This window comes from Tricharina praecox, assembly GCF_024521635.1.
Source record: "Tricharina praecox strain CBS 144465 chromosome Unknown BZA05scaffold_48, whole genome shotgun sequence".
NCBI classification, from domain to species: domain Eukaryota; kingdom Fungi; phylum Ascomycota; class Pezizomycetes; order Pezizales; family Pyronemataceae; genus Tricharina; species Tricharina praecox.
Window position 1 is genome coordinate 44,793 of NW_026250450.1, and position 21,459 is coordinate 66,251.

General features: G+C 54.5%; 6 protein-coding genes across 6 annotated transcripts; 4 read left to right on the top strand and 2 right to left on the bottom strand.

Annotated features, from left to right (window-relative positions):
• Positions 1-1,613: 1,613 nt before the first annotated feature.
• On the top strand, positions 1,614-3,046 carry BZA05DRAFT_439739 (uncharacterized protein; the record flags this gene model as incomplete). The annotated part of the gene is made up of 6 exons (XM_051486549.1): positions 1,614-1,628; positions 2,005-2,137; positions 2,199-2,268; positions 2,331-2,447; positions 2,613-2,740; positions 2,802-3,046. The coding sequence occupies 6 exons, from the start codon at positions 1,614-1,616 to the stop codon at positions 3,044-3,046; spliced, it is 708 nt and encodes a 235-aa protein (XP_051334777.1).
• Positions 3,047-5,029: 1,983 nt separating this feature from the next.
• On the top strand, positions 5,030-5,284 carry BZA05DRAFT_344870 (uncharacterized protein; the record flags this gene model as incomplete). Its single annotated transcript, XM_051481150.1, has 1 exon — positions 5,030-5,284. A coding segment is annotated over one exon (255 nt), but the record flags the coding sequence as incomplete, so codon positions are not given.
• Positions 5,285-10,469: 5,185 nt separating this feature from the next.
• Positions 10,470-13,466, bottom strand: BZA05DRAFT_212054 (uncharacterized protein). The gene is made up of 3 exons (XM_051479620.1): positions 12,800-13,466; positions 11,884-12,710; positions 10,470-11,836 (listed from the first exon to the last, which is right to left on the bottom strand). The coding sequence occupies exons 1-3, from the start codon at positions 13,164-13,166 to the stop codon at positions 10,646-10,648; spliced, it is 2,385 nt and encodes a 794-aa protein (XP_051334779.1). The 5' UTR covers positions 13,167-13,466; the 3' UTR covers positions 10,470-10,645.
• A 906-nt stretch (positions 13,467-14,372) lies between these two features.
• BZA05DRAFT_413060 (uncharacterized protein) lies at positions 14,373-15,080 on the top strand. The gene has a single exon (XM_051485161.1). It carries the CDS (start codon positions 14,427-14,429, stop codon positions 14,973-14,975), a length of 549 nt encoding a protein of 182 aa, XP_051334780.1. The 5' UTR covers positions 14,373-14,426; the 3' UTR covers positions 14,976-15,080.
• A 2,992-nt stretch (positions 15,081-18,072) lies between these two features.
• On the bottom strand, positions 18,073-18,348 carry BZA05DRAFT_449500 (uncharacterized protein; the record flags this gene model as incomplete). The annotated part of the gene is made up of 2 exons (XM_051487371.1): positions 18,073-18,081; positions 18,169-18,348. The coding sequence occupies 2 exons, from the start codon at positions 18,346-18,348 to the stop codon at positions 18,073-18,075; spliced, it is 189 nt and encodes a 62-aa protein (XP_051334781.1).
• Positions 18,349-20,177: 1,829 nt separating this feature from the next.
• Positions 20,178-21,209, top strand: BZA05DRAFT_449501 (uncharacterized protein; the record flags this gene model as incomplete). Its single annotated transcript, XM_051487372.1, has 1 exon — positions 20,178-21,209. One exon carries the CDS (start codon positions 20,178-20,180, stop codon positions 21,207-21,209), a length of 1,032 nt encoding a protein of 343 aa, XP_051334782.1.
• Positions 21,210-21,459: the final 250 nt, after the last annotated feature.

Consider the following 21,459-nt stretch of genomic DNA (forward strand, 5'->3'; position numbering starts at 1 on the left):
GCTGAGGCACACGTTGACGATCACCTGCGTCATACAACGAGGCATTGAGCGGCCCTCTGCACAGGCCACTATAATGGGTGGAAGATCGATCACCTTGACGTCGTCACTGCGTGCTTCAACATGGCGATTGATACCGAGGTTTCCATGCAACTTCCAAACGGAATCGAGTGGCTTGAGTCCACAACCGATCTAGCCACGACCGGCGGCCTGATTGATCCATCGCTATCAACCAGCCGGCGTACATCAACACGATTGCCACACGGTTCGGCATAGAAAACGCGAATACGGAACCGCCGCCACTATATGACAAGACCAGACTCGTCATTGGTGCAGACGAGTTCCGCTCGATCTATTGGCCTCCACCGTTGCGAGTATGGTCCCTCTGCGGAACAAGTTACGGAACTTAAGAACCACCTTCACGCCAAATCCATTATCATAGATGACGGATCTCGGTCCAGCGCGCTGCATTCTCAGAATCAAAATCGAGCGAGACCGAATGAACCGAACCCTGTGTATCCATAAACAGCGACCCAGTCGAAGCTCCTCGCTACCTACGCCCCTTCGGTATCTACCGCAGACGACATGAACCTCCCTGTTGGCTATGCAGACTCAGACTCTGCCAGAGACGGAGACGCAGCCTCTGCCAAAGACGGAGACGCAGACTCTGCCGGATACGCAGGCGAGCGAAATCGACATCCGGATATGTCCAAACCGCCAGCCGGACAGGGTGCCAGTGAAACGCAATCCAGACAACCTAGCCAATATCATGACGGAAGCCCTCCCACGAGAGAAACACCAGCATTTCGCTAAAGGTATTGGTCTACATGCATAGGGCCCGTGTGCAACCTTTCTCGCTATCCGGCAGCGGCCCCTCGTCCGGTGCCCCTTGTCAAGCAGTGGCCCCTCCCCCTGCAGCGGCATCGGCCCCGGCGGTGCTACGCTTTGACAAAGTCTTACTGTACTATTTTGGATTTTCAGCGAGTTGGTACTCTTTCCGTAGGCAGGTTTCTCGCACGGGGCTTGCTGCATAGGTTTTCAATGAGGCCCACGGGGAGTTTCACCGTTTTCATTATCGACTGCTTTCAATGTTTCTCATACCTATCTTGCTTGCCTCGTTCAATGCTTGCAGTTAGTAGGCAGCAAGAGGGAAAGTATTGCAATATCTGTCTAACTTAGCCATGGTGAAGGCACGAGCCTTTACCCCTATTCCTATATATCTTCTGTTCTCACGCGGCCACAGCCTTACACTTCAATAATACACTGTTCACCGGATGACCCCAGTGTTTCAACACCTGCTCAAAAATAGCCGTCTAATGACACTATGCACTGATCATAGTTGCCAGCGGAAGCCGTGCCTGACCGCGGTGGCGATGATAGCATCATAGCTTCACTTCCTGTAAACTGCCGGCCGCACATACCGACTGGAGGAGGCCACGGTTGTAGACTTGTAGTTATGATGGAGATAGAACCAGCACTGTACACTGCCCCCTTTGACCCAGGTTTGTTGTTTTGATTGCTTGATCCGATTGCCTCGAGCGGGGATTCTCGTGCGCGGATTATCAGATTCTCGGTCTCAATCAGCCATCTGTCGTGTGAGCAAGGTCGGTACGAACATGTATCATGTGTGTGTGAGTAGGCGCCGCCTTCGAGTCGTCGAGTCTCCGAGTGTCCGAGTCTTTAAGTCTTTGAGTCTTTGAGTCTTTAACTCTCCAACACGCCCGACCAGGAAAATGCACCGAACAGGAAAACACGACGAGTAACATCCTTCCTTGTTCCCTTCTCCGTACCTTTTACAACAACAAATACAACCCCATCCAACATTCCGCCTCCCCCCTTCGTGTCGACCCACTCAAAGAAGGTTACCCCCATGACATCGCGCTACATGAAGCGGGCAGCAAGCGAGCTGGCGGACAACCCGCCAACTCTACGTGGGTATGATAAGTCAAACTGGGCACGTGGTTCCGTTGATGGCGACATAGACGGTAGTGCTAATCAACTTCATAGTGGTGGTGGTTGTGGATTCAATCGGCAACGGGGCCGGACACGTTCGGGCTCGTCTGGGGCTATGCGCCCTGGACAGGCTGGTGGGATAATCCCCGTTACTGCCGAGCAGACCAGACCATCGCTGCCTACCTGGGTATGTCCCCTCTCCACCTATACCTCATTAAAGGAGATGCTGACAGTAGCGGCGGATGCAGAGGGGGAGGGAAGCCCCGAGAGGCAGCGTGACACCGGATCACCATCGCCCGAAATCAGGAAGCTGCCTCTGTGAGTGAGGATAGCGATCAGTCAAGTGACAGCAGCACTGCAAGCAACACCTACGCCAACAGTGGCTGTCAGGATCCAAACGTCATCACCGTCGCCCAACTCCGGGATGTCGCAAGGGACAATGGTGTCCGCTTTCACAAAAAGGATCGCAGGGCGGAGATGGTCCAGATCGTGTCTCAGTGGATGACTGATCAATCGCGTGGAGGACACTAGCTGTGATGACCTCAACACTCGCCTCGATATCTTGGAAGATATGTCGGTGTGGGATCTCTCTCGTCATCAATTTTTCATGTTAGCTTTTATTTGCCAATCGTTATAGACGGTGGTGCTAATCAACTTCATAGTGGTGGTGGTGGCGGTTTGAACCCGCAACAGGGCCCGACAGGTTCGGGTCCGTCGGGCGCTATGCCCCTCACTTACTGGTGGGATAATTCCCGGAAATGCCATGGGCAGACCATTCACACTAACTTGGGTATGTCCCCTCTCCTCCTGTACCTCATCAAAGGAGATGCTGACAGTAGCGGCGGATCCAGCGGGGGTGGAAGCCCTGAGGGGCAGCATGACATCAGAATGTCTGACGCAGCTGCGGCTGCAGGTGGCCGATAGGAATGAGCAGCTCAAAGCTGCGGAAATGGCGATCCTGGCATTGAAGGACGAGAAGCGACAAATGACGGTGAAGTCAACAACGTATAGCTGGCAGCTAGTAAGACTTGAAAGCAGTACACCAGCTGCCGGCAACTTGAGATCAATAAACCAGCAGCCGGGGGTGCAGAAGTAATGATTGGCTGGGAGAATATTTGCTCCGCCGGGCTTCTTAATTAGCAGTGTTGGTTAGCCGTTTAATGATGTTTTACTTTGTTCTTATGCTACGACTTCTATTTATGCATGTTGGGATGTGATGAATAGGTATTCTATTGAGGAAGTTATAAGCCTGGAGTGAAGACGGTAGAAAAGCGTGGCAGGAGACCCGCGCCTCCCGCCGTCATGAGTCACGATCGACTAAGCAACGGATGAGAAATTATGTGATATTCCAAGCCCGCACCATGACTCTTTGTGATCCACATGGACGTGAGAGTTTCAATATTCATTGCTCAGTTTATTACACTCACTGTCGTCCTATATCGGACTTATATACGGCGAATACACACGGTTCCAGTTGTGTTGGATGATGAATCATGAACGAGTTAATCATATGAGAGTTTGTAGCCTCGATAGAAGACAAAAAATAGTATTATTGGGCCAGTACCCTCCACTATCATGTCTGAGCAAGCAACTTTACGAGAAATTTGAAGTCTGTTGCAATATCTGTCAAGTTTAGTCATGGTAGAAGGCACGGGCTTTTACCCCTATTCTCATATCTTCTGTTCTCTCCAGGCTACAGCCTTACACTTCATTGCAATACTGTTCACCGTCACATATCTTACTCTATTATTTCAACAGGTTATTAGCCCGGCCCAGCGCCTCAAGTAATAACCGCGACCGATTACCTCTACCATACCTCAAAAACCCAACCACCAGCATACCCTCGACGGCGATTCCTAGTTGCACATACAAAATGGCATCCACCGATAACCACACCCTCTACTACAAGTCGAACTACGGATCGATCAAAAAACCTACCGATTCGAACTATGCAACCTGGAAAGGTGACGCGACTGCCATCCTTATGTCCATGCGCGCCTTCAACATCGTCAAGTGAACCGAAGTCGAGCCCACAGTCAGCAACAGCGCAGTTGCGAGGGCTGCCCTGGAGAGCTACCAAGCGCGAAGAGCCCTGGCATTTACTCTCCTTCCTTTCTCCTGCAGCGACACTGTCGCAATCTACATCCACGACCTCCAGGACCCGGTAGAGATGTGGGAAATACTCAAGACGAAGCTCAACTCCTAGATTTTCTACATCAGCAGGATGGCACTCTACAACCAATTCCGAAATTCTCGGCCCAAAAGCCAAGGAGGCATTGGTGCATGCATAGCACATCTGCAAGCGATTCGGGTGCAACTTGCTGGGACAACGGAGGCAATCTCGACCCAGGCCCTCCAGAACCACATGTATTTCACCGCACCTGTCGCATTCAAGACCACCATTGCCATCCTAAAGAGAACCGAGAATGTGAGCATCGACAATATTACGAATTCCTTGATCGAGATGGAGCTGGAGAATGCCTCCGAGGCCAGGATTGGCGACCCAAACCTGTCGCAGACATCAGGTGCGGGCCTTATTGCCCAAGGCAAGAGATTCGGAAACCGCGGAAGAGGTGGTAATGGTGGAAGGAACAAAGGAAAGGGACTAGGTGCGAAAACCCACCGACGCACCATCTGCAGGATGGATAAACACGCCACCGAGAATTGCAGAAGACGTCAGAACTCCCCGAACCCCCCGAACCCCTCGAACTTACATATCCAAAGCTGGAAGCACGCGCGCAGCAATAGTGTACTCTGCTACCAATGCGGAGAAAATCGCCACCTCCGGAGGGACTGCCCCCTGAAAAAGCGAATCGATGAGATGATCACATGTCAGAAGGTTGGAGGGGCTTTATTGGCCAGCACCGAAACAGCTTTGATGCGTGTGAATTCCGATGATGAGAGGCTCGATTGACTATCAAACCGAACGACGGGGCTGGAGGACCAGCTGAGTGCTCTCCGACTAGGGCATTTTGCACTGGCCTCAGAAGCGATCCCGTCAACCTGGATAGTCGACTCTGGAGCCTCCCACCTCTTGTACAACGGCAGAGAAAGCGGCTTCATCTCTTACCACCAGCTAATGTGTCCGGTCGACATCAAACTCGGAGATGATACCTACGTCACCGCCACCCACCACGGTACTATTTCAGTTCAGAACTTTCATCTGGATGCCCTACATACACCCACCTTCAGATACTCCCTGCTCTCGGTGGGTGTTCTTGACAAACACGGTTACCACACTAACTTCGGCAACGGCAAATGCGCAATTGTGGACCCGCAAACCACGGCGACACTGCGAGGTCACAAGAACGGCAATCTGTATCAAGTCAGCGCGCATACTTTGACAGCAAGCGGCCCAGACGCATTGATAACATCAACTGAGCCGCCACCACCGAGCCGCACACGGAGTCTCTCACCCGCCGAATCCAGGATGTGGCACCGGCGCCTCGCCCACCTGAACAACGTCGCGATGAAGTTAGTAATCGAAGGCTACACGTATGAGGAGGGCAGATGTAAGATCTGTATCCTGGCCAAGTACGAGCGGAAAATCGTCCGGATCCCAGTACAACGTACAAACACCCCATTTGAACTTGTACACTCAGACTTGTGCGGCCCTTTCAGCAAAAAGTCACTGGACGGCGCTATCTACTTCATAGCATACATCGATGACTATAGCCGTCACACCTCAGTATACTTCCTGTCTGACAAGCGCTCGGAGTCCTGTACTGCAGTGTTTCAGGCATTCCAGGCCAAAGTCAACAACTGGTGGTACGACATGAAGAGATTTCAGTCAGACAATGGAAGCGGCGAGTACAACAACCGATTCTTCCGAAGAATTCCCGCGCAGAGAGGTATTAGCTTTGAGCCGTCGCCGCCGTATACGCAGCATAAGAACGGTGTCGCGGAGCGGATGATTGGCACCCTCACTGAAAAAGTAAGAGCGATGATGTTAGACTCGCAGGCACCTATGCCGTTTTGGACGGAAGCCATCAACACCGCATGCTATCTACACGCCCGAACACCGAATTGAGCTCTTGACGGCAAAACACCATACGAGATACTACGCCGGCACCGTCGTCTTCACAAGGCGAGATCCCAGGCAAGCGAAAGGGCTAGGGCGAAAGGGAAAGGGGTCGCCGGTGAAGATTCTGACGCGGAGTCTGACTCAGAAGAACCCGAAGCCCACGGTAACCCCGATAAACCTACACTCAACCACCTGCGCATATTTGGATGCATAGCATACAAGCGCATTCCAAAGGAGCAGCGAGTCGATTCCAAGATGGGGGCTCGCTCGAAGCCATGCATGATGGTGGGATACGCACACAACACCGCCAAACTCTGGAGGATTTGGCATCCTGAGTTCCAAAAAGTTCACAGGCATTCTGATGCCATATTCGATGAAGATCAGACCGCATATATGTCCTGTCAGAACAACGAGAACGATGCTCTTGGTTTACCGGAAGAAGAGCCGGTATATGCAGAAGAGTTGCAAGAACCATCACCACCACCGCAATCGTCAGAGTTGCAGAGTGCATCAGAAGCGCAGCCAACGCCACTTCCTGCGGAGGGACGCGAAAAGCCGGCTGCGCTGGCAACGACTCCTGACGAGGAAGTGACTGCCTCAGCAAACCGCACTCCTGACGGGGTAGCTGCTACTGCTGAACCACCACCACCACCACCACCACCACAGTCAGCGGCACCTCTGAGAAGGTTGACCAGAAGTCAGAGGCGGGTGGGAGGTCTCACCGCACTCGCCGCTGAAGCGCAAGTTGACGGCGATCCCTAGTCATATAGAGAGGCATTGAACAGCCCCCTGCACAGGCAGTGGAACATCGCAATGCAGCAAGAGTACGCGTCTCTACGAGAGAACCATACCTTTACACCTGTGGAGGAGTCGGTGATCCGAGGTTCAATGCCTGTTGGGTGCAAGTGGGTCTACAAGACGAAGAGGAACCCCGATGGCTCTACCAGATACAAGGCAAGATTGGTTATCGAAGGCTACGAGCAGGTGCAAGGTATCGACTACGAGGAGACCTATGCTCCAGTTGGTGAACTAACCACCCTACGATACCTGCTAAGTTCCGCAGCACAGAATGGGTGGAAAATCGATCACCTAGACGTTGTCACCGCGTTCCTCAACCCAGAAATCGACACGGAGGTCTATATGCAACTTCCAGATGGTGTTGAGTGGCTCGAGTCGACAACCGTCGCAACCACGCCTACCGGCTTCCTACGGCTGAAAAACCCCTTGTACAGTCTGACGCAAGCCCCGAAGCTCTAGTACGATACTATCAACGGTTTCCTACTGTCGCTCGGATTCGTCACACCTGAAGTCGACAAAAACCTCTGTATCCGGAATACTGGGGCCATGATAATGCTCTATGTGGACGACATCCTCATTGTGGCACTCGGTTTCGGCATCGGCGTTAGATGTCGGGGGCGCTTTGATGCAGCAATACAAGATGACAAACCCCGGGCCGGTGAAGCTGTTCCTAGGCATTGTGATTGACCGGCGGCCCGATGAATCGATTGCTATCCACCAGCAGCCGTACATCAACACAATTGTCAGACGGTTCGGCATGGAAAACGCAAACACGGAACCGACACCACTGCACGACGAGACCAGACTTGACATCGCCACAGACGAGGTGGAATCCGCGGCGGATCAACTCCAGTACCAACGCATCACCGGGAGCCTCGCATGCGCTGCCATCGCAACGCAGCCTGATATCGCATTCGCAGTATCGGCTCTGTGTGGCTACAATGCGAAACCATACGCAACACACATGACGGCTGCGAAACGGGTCCTCCAGTACCTCAAAGGCACTGCAGCGGTAAGCCTTGTCTTTCCAGGAAATGCCTCGACGCCAGCCCTCATTGGCTATACCGACTCGGGTTGAGCAGGCGACCGCGCCGACCGGAAGTCCCAAGGCGGCTATGTATTCCAAGCATACAACGGGCCGGTGTCCTGGCAAACCAAGAAGCAGACATTGGTTGCTCTGTCGACCACAGAAGCCGAATATGTGGCATGCTCCGACGCAACCCGAGAAGATAGATCCCTGGCGCAGCTCCACGAAGCAGTCACCGGCGAAGCATCGGTCCGGTACTAATACTCAGCGATTCGAGCGGCGCACTGAAAAACATTCATTCAGGAGTCTCCGGACCGCAGACGAAGCACATAAGTACCCAGTTTCACAACAGCCGAGAACTTCAAAAAAGGGCACCGTTGACTTCTCATACATCTCAATACCTGAGAACATGGCCGACATCATGACGAAAGCCCTCCCGCGAGAAAAATACCAACAATTTGCCAAAGGTATTGGTCTACATGCACAAGGCAATACCTCGCGAGGCCCCGGTACCGGTCCCTCGCCCGGCGGCCCCTCGCCAGGTGGCCCCTCGCCCGGCCCCGGCAGCGGCCCCAGCGCCGCTACCTTTTGACAAAGCCTGTACTGTGTTTTTGGATTTTCAGCGAGTTGGTACTCTTTCCCTAGGCAGGTTTCTCCCACAGGGTTTACTGCATAGGTTTTTAATGAGGCTAACGGGAATTTTCATTGTCTTCAATGTTTTCATTGTTTTCACTGTTTTTGATGCTTCTCACATTTTCCTTGCCTCGTTCGATGCTTGACAGTAGGCAACAAGAGGGGAAGTGTTGCAATATCTGTCTAGTTTAGTCATGGTGGAAGGCACGGGCCTTTACCCCTATTCTCATATTTTCTGTTCTCTCCAGGCTACAGCCTTACACTTCAATGCAAAACTGTTCACCGACACATATCTTACTCTATCATTTCAACAAAGTCATCGCTCGAAAACCCGAGTGATATCCCTTGCCCTTCATGAATCGGTAATGCACGTGGGATATGAGAGTTTCCGTATTCATTGCTCTCTGTTCTATTATTCGCATTGCTATCCTCCATCTGTGTATCTGTTGGCAATACAATGTCCCTCCCCTTGATTGCTCGTCATCGCTAGCTCATACAGAGCGCTCTGATGACTATCAAACCGAGCCACCCAGTTCTTGTTATGTTAACTTGTGATGATTCATGCACGAGTGTACCTATTGTATGAGAGATTCTTCAGCCTCGAAAGAAGAGAAAAGATAGGTGTTACTGTAGTAGGCCAATGCCTTCCTCCATCATGACTAGCTGAGCAACTAAGCTACGAACGACTGGATATTACAATTTACAACCACGTACTCGCGGGAAAACGTGAGTGATATCTCATGTGGGTGCATTATGCATGAATTCTCGCGATGCACATGCACATGAGCTATGCTAGTTAGAGGTTGTACTAAAGTAGCCAGTGCCTCCCGCTGTCCTGACAGACCACCCAACGAACGAGATATCAAAAGTTTTTTGTCTGTTTTTTTTCTTTTCTTTTTTCCGTGCGAGAAAGGCGAGTGATAACCTATGTCTACACTTGCATCCGGCAATTCACGTAGGATATATCATATTAGAGTTTCCGTATTCATTGCTCACGGTTGTATTACCTATCCTCATTGTCGTCCTTCATCTGTCTATCTACCAGGAATACATTCCCTCCCCCTACTTGGGCATCATCGTCTACTCATACAGAGCGCTCGTACAACTTACCAACCGAACTGCTCAGTTCTAGTTGTGGTGGATCATTGGATGGTGATGAATCCTGACCGCGCACCTACGTTCATGAGAGTCTCAAGCCTCAAGAGAAGACACAGCAAGAGGCGTATTAGACCAGAACCTTCTACCGTCATGACTGACTATGCGAGCAACTAAGCAATAACGATTGGATATTACAATTTACAATCCACACGAATGTACTCGCACGAAAAGCGAGTGATATTCATGTCCAGATGTGAATCCTCAATGTGTGAGGACATGAGAGTTTCCGTATAATGTACTATATTCGCTGCTCGGTTCAACTAGTATCACTGTAGTCGTCTATTTGTTGTCGTCTATCTGCCGTTCTCTATCTGCTCGGAATACAGTCACCCCCGCCCACCACCCCAGCCCCCCTCCCCTACCTCCTTGCGCATCTTCGTCCGCTCATCATCGTCCATTCATCCGTAGCAGGCCTACAACATGCCCGGCGGCCCGCCTATCCCCACACCGTATGCCCCACATAGGCCGCTTGTATCCGCTTGTAGGTAAACGTCAGACGTCTGGACCCTTTCATACCCTTTTCACAACCTTTCACAACCTTTCACAACCTTTCACAACCTTTCAAAACCTTTCACAATCTTCAAAGAAATGTATAGGTACAGCAGATCCAGATATTACCCCTAACCGTCCATCACCCCAGTGTCCACCACCTTCACACATCCTAGCCTTCACGCATCCCCGTATTTCTGGATTCCCACAGTGAAGTCTACCCGCTCATATGTAGGTACTAGTAGGTACAATCCCATATCCATTGCCATTCCCCTCTCATTCCCGTCCCATCCATTCCCATTGCCATTCCCCTCCCTCCCTCCCTCCCACAGGCATCAATCCGAACAATCAAAAAGAAAAAAACGCAGAACCCCGATCCAATCCGTAGCCTGTAGGTACAGAACCGACCGACCGACCGGCCGACCCAAAAACACGCAGCAGAGAAGAAAAACATCAAAAAGCCTGAAAAGTCTGAACCTTAAACTTCGAAGAGAATGGACATTGAACATTGAACATTGTAAGTAGTAGCGCGCAGAAGTAGAAAAAACGGCATCCCAACACCCCCTTCACTCAAACCCAGCGCCCCTATTCCAATCCTGCCTCTGCCCGTGCCCCTGCCCCTGCGCCCCCCGCTCACGGTCGTCATACATCGCCGCGCTCGGCGGCGCAAAGACGCTCTCGACCCTTCCCTCTCTCCCATCCCTCCCCTCTCTCCCCGTCCCTCCCGTCGCCGTAGTCGTCATGGTACCCGTCCTCCTGCTCCCCCTTGAGCTCTGCATACTCGGTCTTTCACTCAACGCGCTGACGACACTCGGACTGCCCCTTCTCGTACCCTGCCCCATCGCACCCTGGCCCTGGTTGGTGGGGGCATCAAAAGCGGCCGACCTCCCCCCCTCCGACCATACCGGCTGCGGACTGCGCTGCTCGCGAATGCTCATGCCCCTGTCTATGCCGACTGCGCGCTCGGACTCTGCATCGATATCGCGATCGCCACGGTCGCCGCGGAGGGAAAGGTCGTGGAGTGAGTGTGCCTGCTGCTGCTGCTGCTGGTGCGAGTGCGCGCCGTGGGATGGTGGGAGTGTGGGATCCGCGTCGAGGTCGCGCGGCGACTTCTTCTCGTCCTGGGGGAGGGCGTTTGCGCCGCGGTAGCGGGCCTCTGGGTTTTTCGAAAAGAGGGCGAAACCGACTGCGACGAGGAGGAGCACTAAAAGCACGAGTGCGAACACCGCGTTCATGATGAAGAAGATCACGCCCATGATCCCGGGGACCATGTCCGGGGCTTTTGTTACGCCCGAGAAGACCATGACCAAGATGCTGTTCAGGAAGTTGATCGATGCGATGCCGATGTTGACGATGTTGGTGCGCCGGTCGAGGAAAGGGCGCAGGTAGCACACGACGATGAGGTAGACGAGTTCGATGACTAGGATGATCAGTGATTGGGCGACGCCGGCGTCTTGCGCGAACGCGATGACGATGGCTTTGGACATGATGTAGAGCAGCAGAGGCACGATGTGGTAGTAGCGCTCGGTGCGGAATTGGACGTAGAGGTAGCCCCAGCGGTTGAGGGCGGCAGGGTCCGAGTAGAGCGTGTAGGCGGGGCCGAGCGTGGGATCGAGGACCGACGAGTGTTTGCCGATCGTGAGGATCTTGTAGCAGGCCCAGCCGAGCGTGCCAGCCATGAAGAGGAAGAAGAAGACGGCCAGCACGACGACAGCGGGTGAATCCCGATGGGTAAGTTCCCAGAGACTGAGGAGGGCCTTTGAACGTCAGCATCATTCACGTAGGTGGAAGAGAAGAAAAATACCATCTGAGGGAACCCAATCAGGACGACACGGTACATGATGCCCTTGAGCACGACGAGCCACTTCAACCTGAACTCGCGGAACCGATCATTCTTGACGAGGCCGGTAGCACACAGCAGTCTGAAGCCTCCGACGAGCAACACGACCAACACGCAGAACGCGACAAAGAAGCTCATTCCCGTCAAGAAAAAGTTTGTGCTCTCGATGGTGGCCTTGTAGCTCATGCGTTCTATACCGGTGACACGGACGACCTCCGTCGTCTCGGCGAGCGCATCGTTGTTACTCCGCGCGACGATATTACTTCTGCTCTCGACCTCGGCGAATCCGTAGGCGGCGGCACGGCTCGTGAGGTATTTCGATGCCTCGAGCGAGCGCTTCGCGATCTGCACCGAGACCGACTCCTGCTGTCTAAACAGATTCGCCGGCTTGCCCTTGGTGGCCTGGACGTACCAGTGAAAGATCCGCTGCATGAAGTTGATGTTGATGATGCCGACGGCCCAGTCGTAGTTCTGCACCCAGGCGGCGGCGAGCGGGGGGAGGGGCACGGCCATCATGGCGATCATGGCCTGGGCCTGGAAGTAGCCGAAGATGGATAGCGCGTTGGCGGCGATGTGGGCGGCGGTGGACGAGTAGCCCATTCCCGAGACGACTGCGGACGAGAGCAGACCGAGACCCGAGATCAAGGCGGAAGCCCAGCCGACGCCCGCTTGCTCGACCGTCTGTCCGTTCGATAGCGGCGCTTCAACGCATGCTACCACTTTGCCGCTCGCGCGCTCGACAACTTCCATCCGCGCTATGCCGTCGAGGTCGGGAATCTTGTAGGCGATCACTAGTCCACGTTAGCCCGCCATCTGACTGCATCCCAACCAATCCGATCGCATTCCAGCCCCCCCCGACGTGCGCGAATAGCTGACTCACCAGGAATCTGATCGACAGTCGCCTTCTCGACGGTCTGCTGAAAGTTGAGGTCGAGCGGCAGCAGAGTCATCGGACACATGGCGCGCAGGCCGTCGGTCGAGCACGGATCGAGCTCCTGCGACATGACGGGAAATCCGTATGCGAGCACCGTCACCTTCGCCAGCATGTCGCCGATGATGGTCGAGCCGCCCTTGATCTGGATTTTGAGCTGGCCGTCGTCGGGCGTGAACGAGACGTTGAAGAGCGTGGCTGAGAAGCCCGAGCGATCCATGCATGGTGCCAGCGACGTCGAGCGGAGGATGTTGAGCGCCGCGACGGCGGGCGCGAACACCGTGAGGGCCCCCAGTAATGGGGGTATGAACTTCATGGCTGTGTGGAGGTGTTGTGGTTGTTGTGGTTGTTTCTGTTGTTGGTTTAGGACGGTGGGAGTTGTTGTGGGAGTAGAGGGCCGGTAAGGTTGTTCGGTCGAGGACCCCTTCCTTCGCTTGGGGGATGCCGGCAATCAGCGGATCCGGTAGAATGAGGGAGCAGGTACGGACGGTCGCGGGTAATGTGGTGGTTCGAGGGGAGAGAGTCGAGTATTGCTGATTCGTATGAGTCGGCTTATTCTTCAGCGATCATTTGGAGTCGTAAAAGTGGCGAGAAGGTGAAGGGAGCGACAGTTGCGGGGGGAGATGGTTAGATGGTTAGATGGATGAGGGTTGCGGTTTCATCAAGGCGGCACTCCAAACGAGTGTGGTGGTGAATGACAGAAAATTCAGGTCGCGAGCAGACGCATTCAAGTCGAGCGATGGACGAAGGAAAGAAAGGAAGGAAGGAAGAACAGCGAGCCAGCGAGATGGAAACGAAACGGATGACACGGCGGGCGGGGGCGGAGGCGGCGAAGTGAGAGTCCGCTTAGTAGTAGGTGTCGAAGTGGTGGGAGAGCCTGAAGAGTTCTGAGTGGTGGGCCTTGAACTTTGCTGTAACGAGCGTGACTTTCCTTCTTTTTCTTTTCTTTTCTTTTCTTTTCTCGTGTATGTCTTAGACTCGTCCGCGTCTTCGTTCCTTCCCGTCGCTGATGAAGATGGTGATGATGATGATGATGAAACACTCAGCGACGGTTGCAAGAAAATGCGCACGAAATGGGGCTCGTCGGGGGGGGGGGGGGGGGGGGGGGGGGGGTTGAAAAGGGAAAACAGAGGGAAACTCAAAGAGCGAGAGAAAGAAGGAAGGAAAGAAGCAAGCAAGAAGCAGGCAGGCAGGGGCCAAGGCAGCTGTTCTCAGCTCAGGAACAACAAGATCAAGGCGTTGCTTCACACCACCAAAAACGAAAAACGAACGTCCATCCCATCCCATCCGGAATTCCAGAATTCTGCCCGCCATCAGCCCCGAAACAGTCGCCTGCCACATCCGGGCAATTAGGTGTGATCCTTGCTCCAGCCATTCCTCATCGGTCAATTAGCTGTCATCCTTGCTACGGCGATTCCTCATCGGTCAATTAGCTGTCATCGAGTCACCCACTGTCCTCAAAGCGGCCATTTAGCTTCCTTAAGCCACCCCCCGATGTGGGTCATTCACCCCTGCCTAGCATGCAGATTGTCGCCTCGGATCAGCCCTCCGCAGGCTCCGCTGAGTCCGCCCCGTCATGAAAAAAAAACGCTGCTGGGTATCGACCGTGCTATTTTTATCCGCAGCCCAGCCCATCCTTCCAAGTTCCGCAGCCAGCCAGCTCCACAACGTTAGCCTGTCAAAGCTTGATGGAAACAAGACGATCGTGGCCGCGCACGAGACGAGACGAGTCGCGTCCGAGAGCCAGAGGTGGAGAGAGAGCCAGCGCGCTCGCTTACGACAGCCGAACAGCACTGCCACCTCCACGACTGACTTTCTTCACGATCCCCTCCTCTCGACTCTCGAGAACCCCCAGCGAGAGGGGAATATACATCCACTTTCGTTTTCCTCGAGAAAAATCCACCTCCCGCATGCGATTCATCATCACCAGATTCATCCGTCGTTTCCCTCCCAGGTCCCTTGCATAATACCTGGGCTGGCGGAGACTAAGCCGCATGCGACTAGCGCTGATGTGTGTGCAGCCGTCGCGAAAGAGAAGGGAGAAAGAGGAGGAATTTGGAAGGAAAAGATCTCGGCGGAGAGGGAAATGAAGGAATGCAGGGGACGGGGTTTTCACGTGCGCTGAGGATGGAAATAGGGAGGCCGACAGACGGGAGAGACGGGTGTATATGTACCCCATACTGTCACCGGCGACCACGGATCTCGCGGCGGCGCCGATGCCTATCGCCTAATGTTATCTGCCTGCCTGCGACGGCCGCAGCGGCAGCGGACGCACGCGGGAATGTGTCGAACCCCCCATCCTCCACCGTTGCGATCGAAACCTGGCCACTCGAGTTCCACCGGCGTTTGGGCTTGTCCGGAGCTACATAGAGTGCATACGAGAGGGCCGGTTTGACTTGGCACGGGTGATGCTCGGGCCGGTACCGGTATTTATCCGGGTCGAGGCCAGTGCCCTAGCGGCAGGCGACAGGCCGAGACATGGCAGCCGAGATTCCGAGACTTGGCAGCCGAGATTCCGAGACTTGGCAGCCGAGATTCCGAGACTGGGCAGCCGAGATTCCGAGACTTGTCTGCCGGGAGAGAGGGTGAGGATTCGACTTTCGACTTGCGAGTGCGTGGAACTGGAGATCTTGAAGGATAATGGACCCAGACGTGTAAAGTACGGTACGGTATTGATACCGGGGGTGGGGAAAGCGGTGGGATTGATGAATCCAAGCTTAGGATCTAACGACGGGAACTACTCTAGGCACTCTACTCCACATACTCCAGTTACGATACGATACTGACTGTCTAAAGGCGCAGGGGAGATATTCAGAGGACTTAATCACCTCCCCGGTACTGGAATTCCCGTGATTACATACTCTACTCGCACATGTCCGGACGTGGACGGACCTGTGCGACCTCCACCGGCCAGGGGCTTGAATCGACAGTGGCTGCGCCCCACTCTCCCCGGTCGCGGGATGCGCTGAAATAGATTACCACCTGAGTTGCTGTTGGGTACCTGCCACCTGAACGGATCGTGGATCACGCTCAGGAGGCTCGAGAGAGGGCGAGTCAAACGGGAGTCGGGAGTCGCGTGTCGGCTGTCGTATTCGTTCATGAAGAATCCGAGATGTCGAGACTCGAGGCTCGAGCACGCGAAGGGCTGCAACTTGGAAGCCGGGAACGAGCGGGCTCATGGACTTATGCAGCAGGGAGCAATGGAGACAAGCCCTGGACACGCAGTGTAATCCATCTACTCTAGGTGTACATCGTCAGCGCAGTCATACTGTCGTCGTGGTGGGGTAAATACATAGCAATACATGGCGGCTTCCGGCTATGACCCATGCGGTCTCACTCGTCAGTTGTGCGCGGTGTTTTTTCTTCTTTTGTTCTTTTGTTCGAGTACCTCGTAAATCATACGAGCGGTGGTCGCTATCGTCAAGAGTAGTAGGTACTACTAGTGGTAGGGCCTTATGCGATGATATATCAATGTTGTCAGTCGCTTGCGGGCGGTGGTTACAGTACTGCGAGTCTGCGATAGCCATCCATGACTGTATCATACGCGAGATGATGGAGCGAAATATTCCGATCGAGCTGAAGTGCGCAATCTTCCCCGAATAGCTATGAGCGGCCCGCTGAAGATATTCCCCGCTCATCGCTGTCGGAAGTTGTTCAAAAGGCAAACAGCACCCCGATCATCGATGAGTTCCATTACTGCGCCGCGCGCGTGGTCACTGCGCAGTGCGGCCAGGAGAACCTCGTACCAGCTGTGCCATACCTTGGCAGGTCAACTGCTCAATAGGCAACTTGCCTATGGCGAACCAACGAACTCGTTTTCCTGTCCGCAGCCTATCTGGACTATGGCGAACCAACGAACTCGTCTTCCTGCCCGCACCCCAATCGAGGTGAAAGCCCCGGTGCCGACCAGTCCGGTGCCGACCAGTCCGGTGCCGACCAGTCCGGTGCGGCGCCTCACTTCCCGTCCGCCTCGGGCCGACAAAGGCAAAAGTAGATTGACAGCAAAGACCGGTATGGGCCTACATGCTCGCTCCTCCTGCTGCCCACTCGCCTCTCTCCCCCGTGTTCTTCCGCATTTCCGCTCCAAGAAGATATCACCGCATATCCTCTTCTCCTACTTCCTCGCACCGGCCGCAGACACAGCACCCTGCTGGGCACTCTTGCTCTCCCCCTGATGCGATGCTTGATGCTTGACTCCTCATCCTCCTCGTCCTCCAGGTCTGGTGGAGCTTTCCTCCCTGGCCTTGAAGTTGATATCACCTATGTAAGCAACGTCTGACCACGGCACGGCGAGTGATACTCTGATATATTCCGCCAGTCCGCCAGTATGTACCTATGTCGAGTACTGACAACCCGGCCCCTACCTTTCCATGCCACTCCTCCGGTCCCGGCGATCGCATCATGGCTTGAGGGCGCGTTCATAGCTCGGGACTCGGTAGAAGCCCACGCTTGATCCTCGACGCGAAATTTGCACCAGCCAAAAATCTTTCACTGCCGGCGGGCGTGACAGGCTGTGTGATAAGATCGATTGCCTCGATGGTGGCGAGCAGGCCTGGGAATAGTCCGTCCGGACAGAAGACTATTGGGGCCCGGCGGCGCCGTCCCGTCCGGGGCGAGAATTTGGCTGGACGAGTCGGGTTCCGTCCCAGGTCCAAAAAGCCCGGGGCCCGGAAATATTGAGTGCGGAAGCGGCTGGCTACTACGTGTAATATCCGGCCCCGAATGGGGCCCCAGTCGTCCTCCGGCTTGCCCGGAGCCCTATAGCCCTTCATATTCTGGGCCCGACAAATTACGTCTTGTCCGGAGCTATGCCTCGGACGGACGGGACGGACGATTCCCAGGCCTGGTGGCGAGTGCCCAGCTTGCGAGTGCCTAGAGGTGAGAGTCTTGCGAGAAGGAGGGGGGGGGGGGTTTATCTCTCACAGGATCGAAGTAGGAGAATCCACGCGCACCCACGGATCAGTGGCAGTGTGGACTTCCAACGGGAAAGATTTGAGCGACCAAAGGATTCATCATTCATTCGTGAATGTAAATTTGAACGAGTGGTGCCGGTGGAATGGCCACTGCGAAATGGATCATGGATCATCGACGTTCCTTCGTGTCACTTTAGTAGGCGAGAGAGGACGAGAACCGGCTGGCCAATTCATTGCATTTTATCTAACGTCATTTCATCCAAGTGCATCCCAACACTGCCAAATCCTCCGTTCCACCACCCGTTCCACCTACTCGCACTGCACCAGTATCAGCCTCGCCTTCACCACCGCCTCCAGCTCATTCCAGCGAACCCAATTGTGGCCACCTACCTTTTCCCTTCAAACCAAAGGAAAGAACCTAGCATAATGCCAGTAGAGGCTCCAGATGAAGTACAGCGCGGACAGGAGCATGATGGCGACCTGGAGGGCCGTGCCCGGGTTTTCCTGGACGTAGCATATCGCCTCCGGCAGCGTCGGCAGGAACAAGAACATGTAGATCAGCACGTACATGTGGATGTTCCACATCGTGGTTTTGGTCGTGGTGTTGTTGGGGGTGGAGGGGGTGGTGGTGGAGGTGGGGTTGGGGTCGGGTGCGAGTGGATAGGGTGGGGTGGGTGGAGAGGAAGTGGGTGAGGGTGTGGGAAGAGGAGGGGAAGGTGGAGGGAGAGGTAGTGAGGTGGAAAGAGGAGCGCGTCCACCCCACCTCGATAGCAACACTCGCAGGCGCAGCGAAAAGGAAATCGACCGCTTCGACAACCACGCTCTGAAAATTTTCGAAATTCACCAGGAGGGAACGCTTTACCATCGATATCCGCACATATTACCACGGAACATCCCCAGAAGCCAACTTGAACCAAGAGAATGAGGAGGAAGAGGAGGAAGAGGAGGAAGAGGAGGAGACTCGAGAGTTCACGTCACGGTCCCCGGCCCTAATCGGTACCGATTAAACTGAAGACGGCGGCTTCCTCTAAGAGTCTACGAGCCTCCGGCATGGCCACAGTGACCAGTGAGCACACGCAAAGTACGCAGGATATCGGAGATTTGGAGGTAGGGGTTGTGACGACGTCGTAGGACATGGGATCACTCGTCCCCGACTTTTCAGCCGTGGAATCCAGTTCCGACCCAGTCCCCCGTCGCTTGCCTACCCAGAGGCTGAAGCACGGCATCGAGTGCTAGTAGAGGTCACGGTATGAGCTGAAGTAGGAGTCCCCTGCCGGCATATTCGGATACCTTGTGGGAGCCAGACGGGTTCCAGCCATGGCCCCCAGCGCCTGCCCTCGATTCTTCCCGCCGTGCGTCGGCACTGCCGCACCGACGAACGCCTCCAGTGGACGAAGTATTGCTATAAGACCAGACCCAGGAGCACCTCTTCGAATGGTACCGCGAATGGAAGAGCTGGCAGAAGATTCGTCGGCACTGGGCAGAGGTGCGGAAGGAGAAATGTTTGGGATCCGAAACCCCTTCACAGACGAGCGATGCAGCCAGGACATACTGGTTTCCTCGCCACTACTGATGTGCACCTTGTGGAGGCGGATCCCGAGGTTGCTGAGGCCGCAGAGTAAGTTGCAGCATGCTCCAGGTATCCGAGTGGGAACTAAGGGAACGGCCAGATAGATAGGTGGAGAGGAGACCAGACGAGGAGGAGAAGGTGCCAAGAATATGAAGAGGAGGGTGCCGAGGTCGAGGAGGAGCCGGAGTCCCTCCCGCTATTCCTCACCAGAGCCTGGATGAAGAGGCAGGGGGAGAGACGGAGTGCGGTGCGGACGATTCCTCTTCCTGGCATCATCTCTTGGGTGAGCTCTACATGTTCTCTCGGGAGTCGCGAAAGGCCAGAGCGAAGAGCGGAGGGCGGGGGAAGCTACACCGGACCATTTGACGAAAATTGAGTTGAACAGTGGGCATCGAAAGGGTGTGAATACTGTCATAGTCTACCTAGGTCGCATAAAATCAATGATTGGATACGAGAAGAATAAAGCCCAGGCAATGCAATAGTCGCAGAGTAGCTCTCGAAGCGCAGTAAGCAATATGACTGTTTACTCATGTCTCGAGTCTTGGCGTATCCGGCCGCTGCTGTTGGGACAGCGAAGTGGTTTCGCACTGCCAGTGGATAGTAGTCTTCCACCCTCTTGGTCAGTATTCCCAACTCTTGCTCAGTCGCTGGTAGACCCAGCCCCTCAGGTTCCCACGGATCCCGACGAGAATTTTGAAAGTAACGGAAGCCTCGGTAGGCAGGCAGGTAGGCCTAGAATTCCTCCTGCTGCCGTCCCCAATTTAATCCTCCCCCGGGGTTTATCATGCCGCTCTTCTCCCCCTTCTTTTCCCACCACAAACCCGACCACAACAAACAAACAACCATGCCTCCAGCTGCAAACATCTGCCCATTCTATCTCTTCCACCATATATTCGGCCAGCAGTCGACCGCCAGGAACACGTGCGCGTACTGCGACACCGGGTCGGCGCCCGGAGGCTTGGGGATACAATTCCTTCCCGAAGGCCTCCTCGGCCCCGAGAATTTGCGCCCACCGGTGAGGCTCGAGCTCGCGGAAATACAGGCCGCGCTATTGGAGATGGAAGCTGCGGGATTTCATACACCGGAAGTGCTACAGACAATCAACAAACCTCTTCCGGAGCTGGAGAAGTTGGAGATTGAAGCTGCGGAATGTCAGCCGCGAGAACCGTTGCAGCTAGAGCCACTCGATACACTTCATCCGGAGCAGCAGGAGGTGGAGGAACAGGCCGCGATTTTGGAGATGGAAGCTGCGGAATGTCATCCACCAGCACTGCAGCAGCCAGAGACAATTGACGCACTCAATCCGGAGCAGCAGCAGTTGGAGATGAAGGCTGCGGAACGTCGTCCACCAGCTCTGCTGCAGAAAATGGACCAAATCAAGCCGGAGCAGGAGGTTAAGGAGGAACAAGCCGCGATGTTGGAGATGGGAGCAGGGGAATGTCATCCACCAGCACTGCCAGAAACAATTGACAAACTCCATCCACAGAAGGAGGAGGAACCGGCAATATCGGAGATGGCCGCTGGGGAATGTCATCCACAAACACTGCTGCAGCCGGAGCCTATCGACACACTCTATCCGGTGCAGCTAGAGGAGGAGGTACCGGCGATATTGATAGCGGATGGCTGTGGCGACGGAGAGGTAGGGACGCATGGGTTACGCAGGGATGAAGATAGCGAAGACGAGGAGTGGGTCCATGAGGATGTTTCTTGCGAGGAGGGATTCGAAATCGTCGACGGTGAGGGCAGTGGAGCGGAGGATTCTGATGATGGATGGGATCACTTCGAGGCGGTTGGTGATGCAGTGACCATTGAGATGGCGGGGGGGGGCGGTTTTCGTGGAGCGCGGATGCGAGGCGTGATGATTACGGGAGTGTGATGGAATGAAATGAACCTGTTTGAACTTTGAGACGAATTTCCAGCACGAGTGATGGCATGTGTGTTTCTTCCCGTATGGCTCCGCCATGTAAATTTCCTAGATCCCTCGACTGGGTGTCAACATTACTGTACTTTTATCTGCCCCACGTATTTCAAATGTAGCCATGTAGGCCCGCAGCATTGGCTGGGCCCGCACAAATAGGTGAGAATTTATTGTCGTTTTGTCACGGCTTGAAGAAGAGACAGCGTGG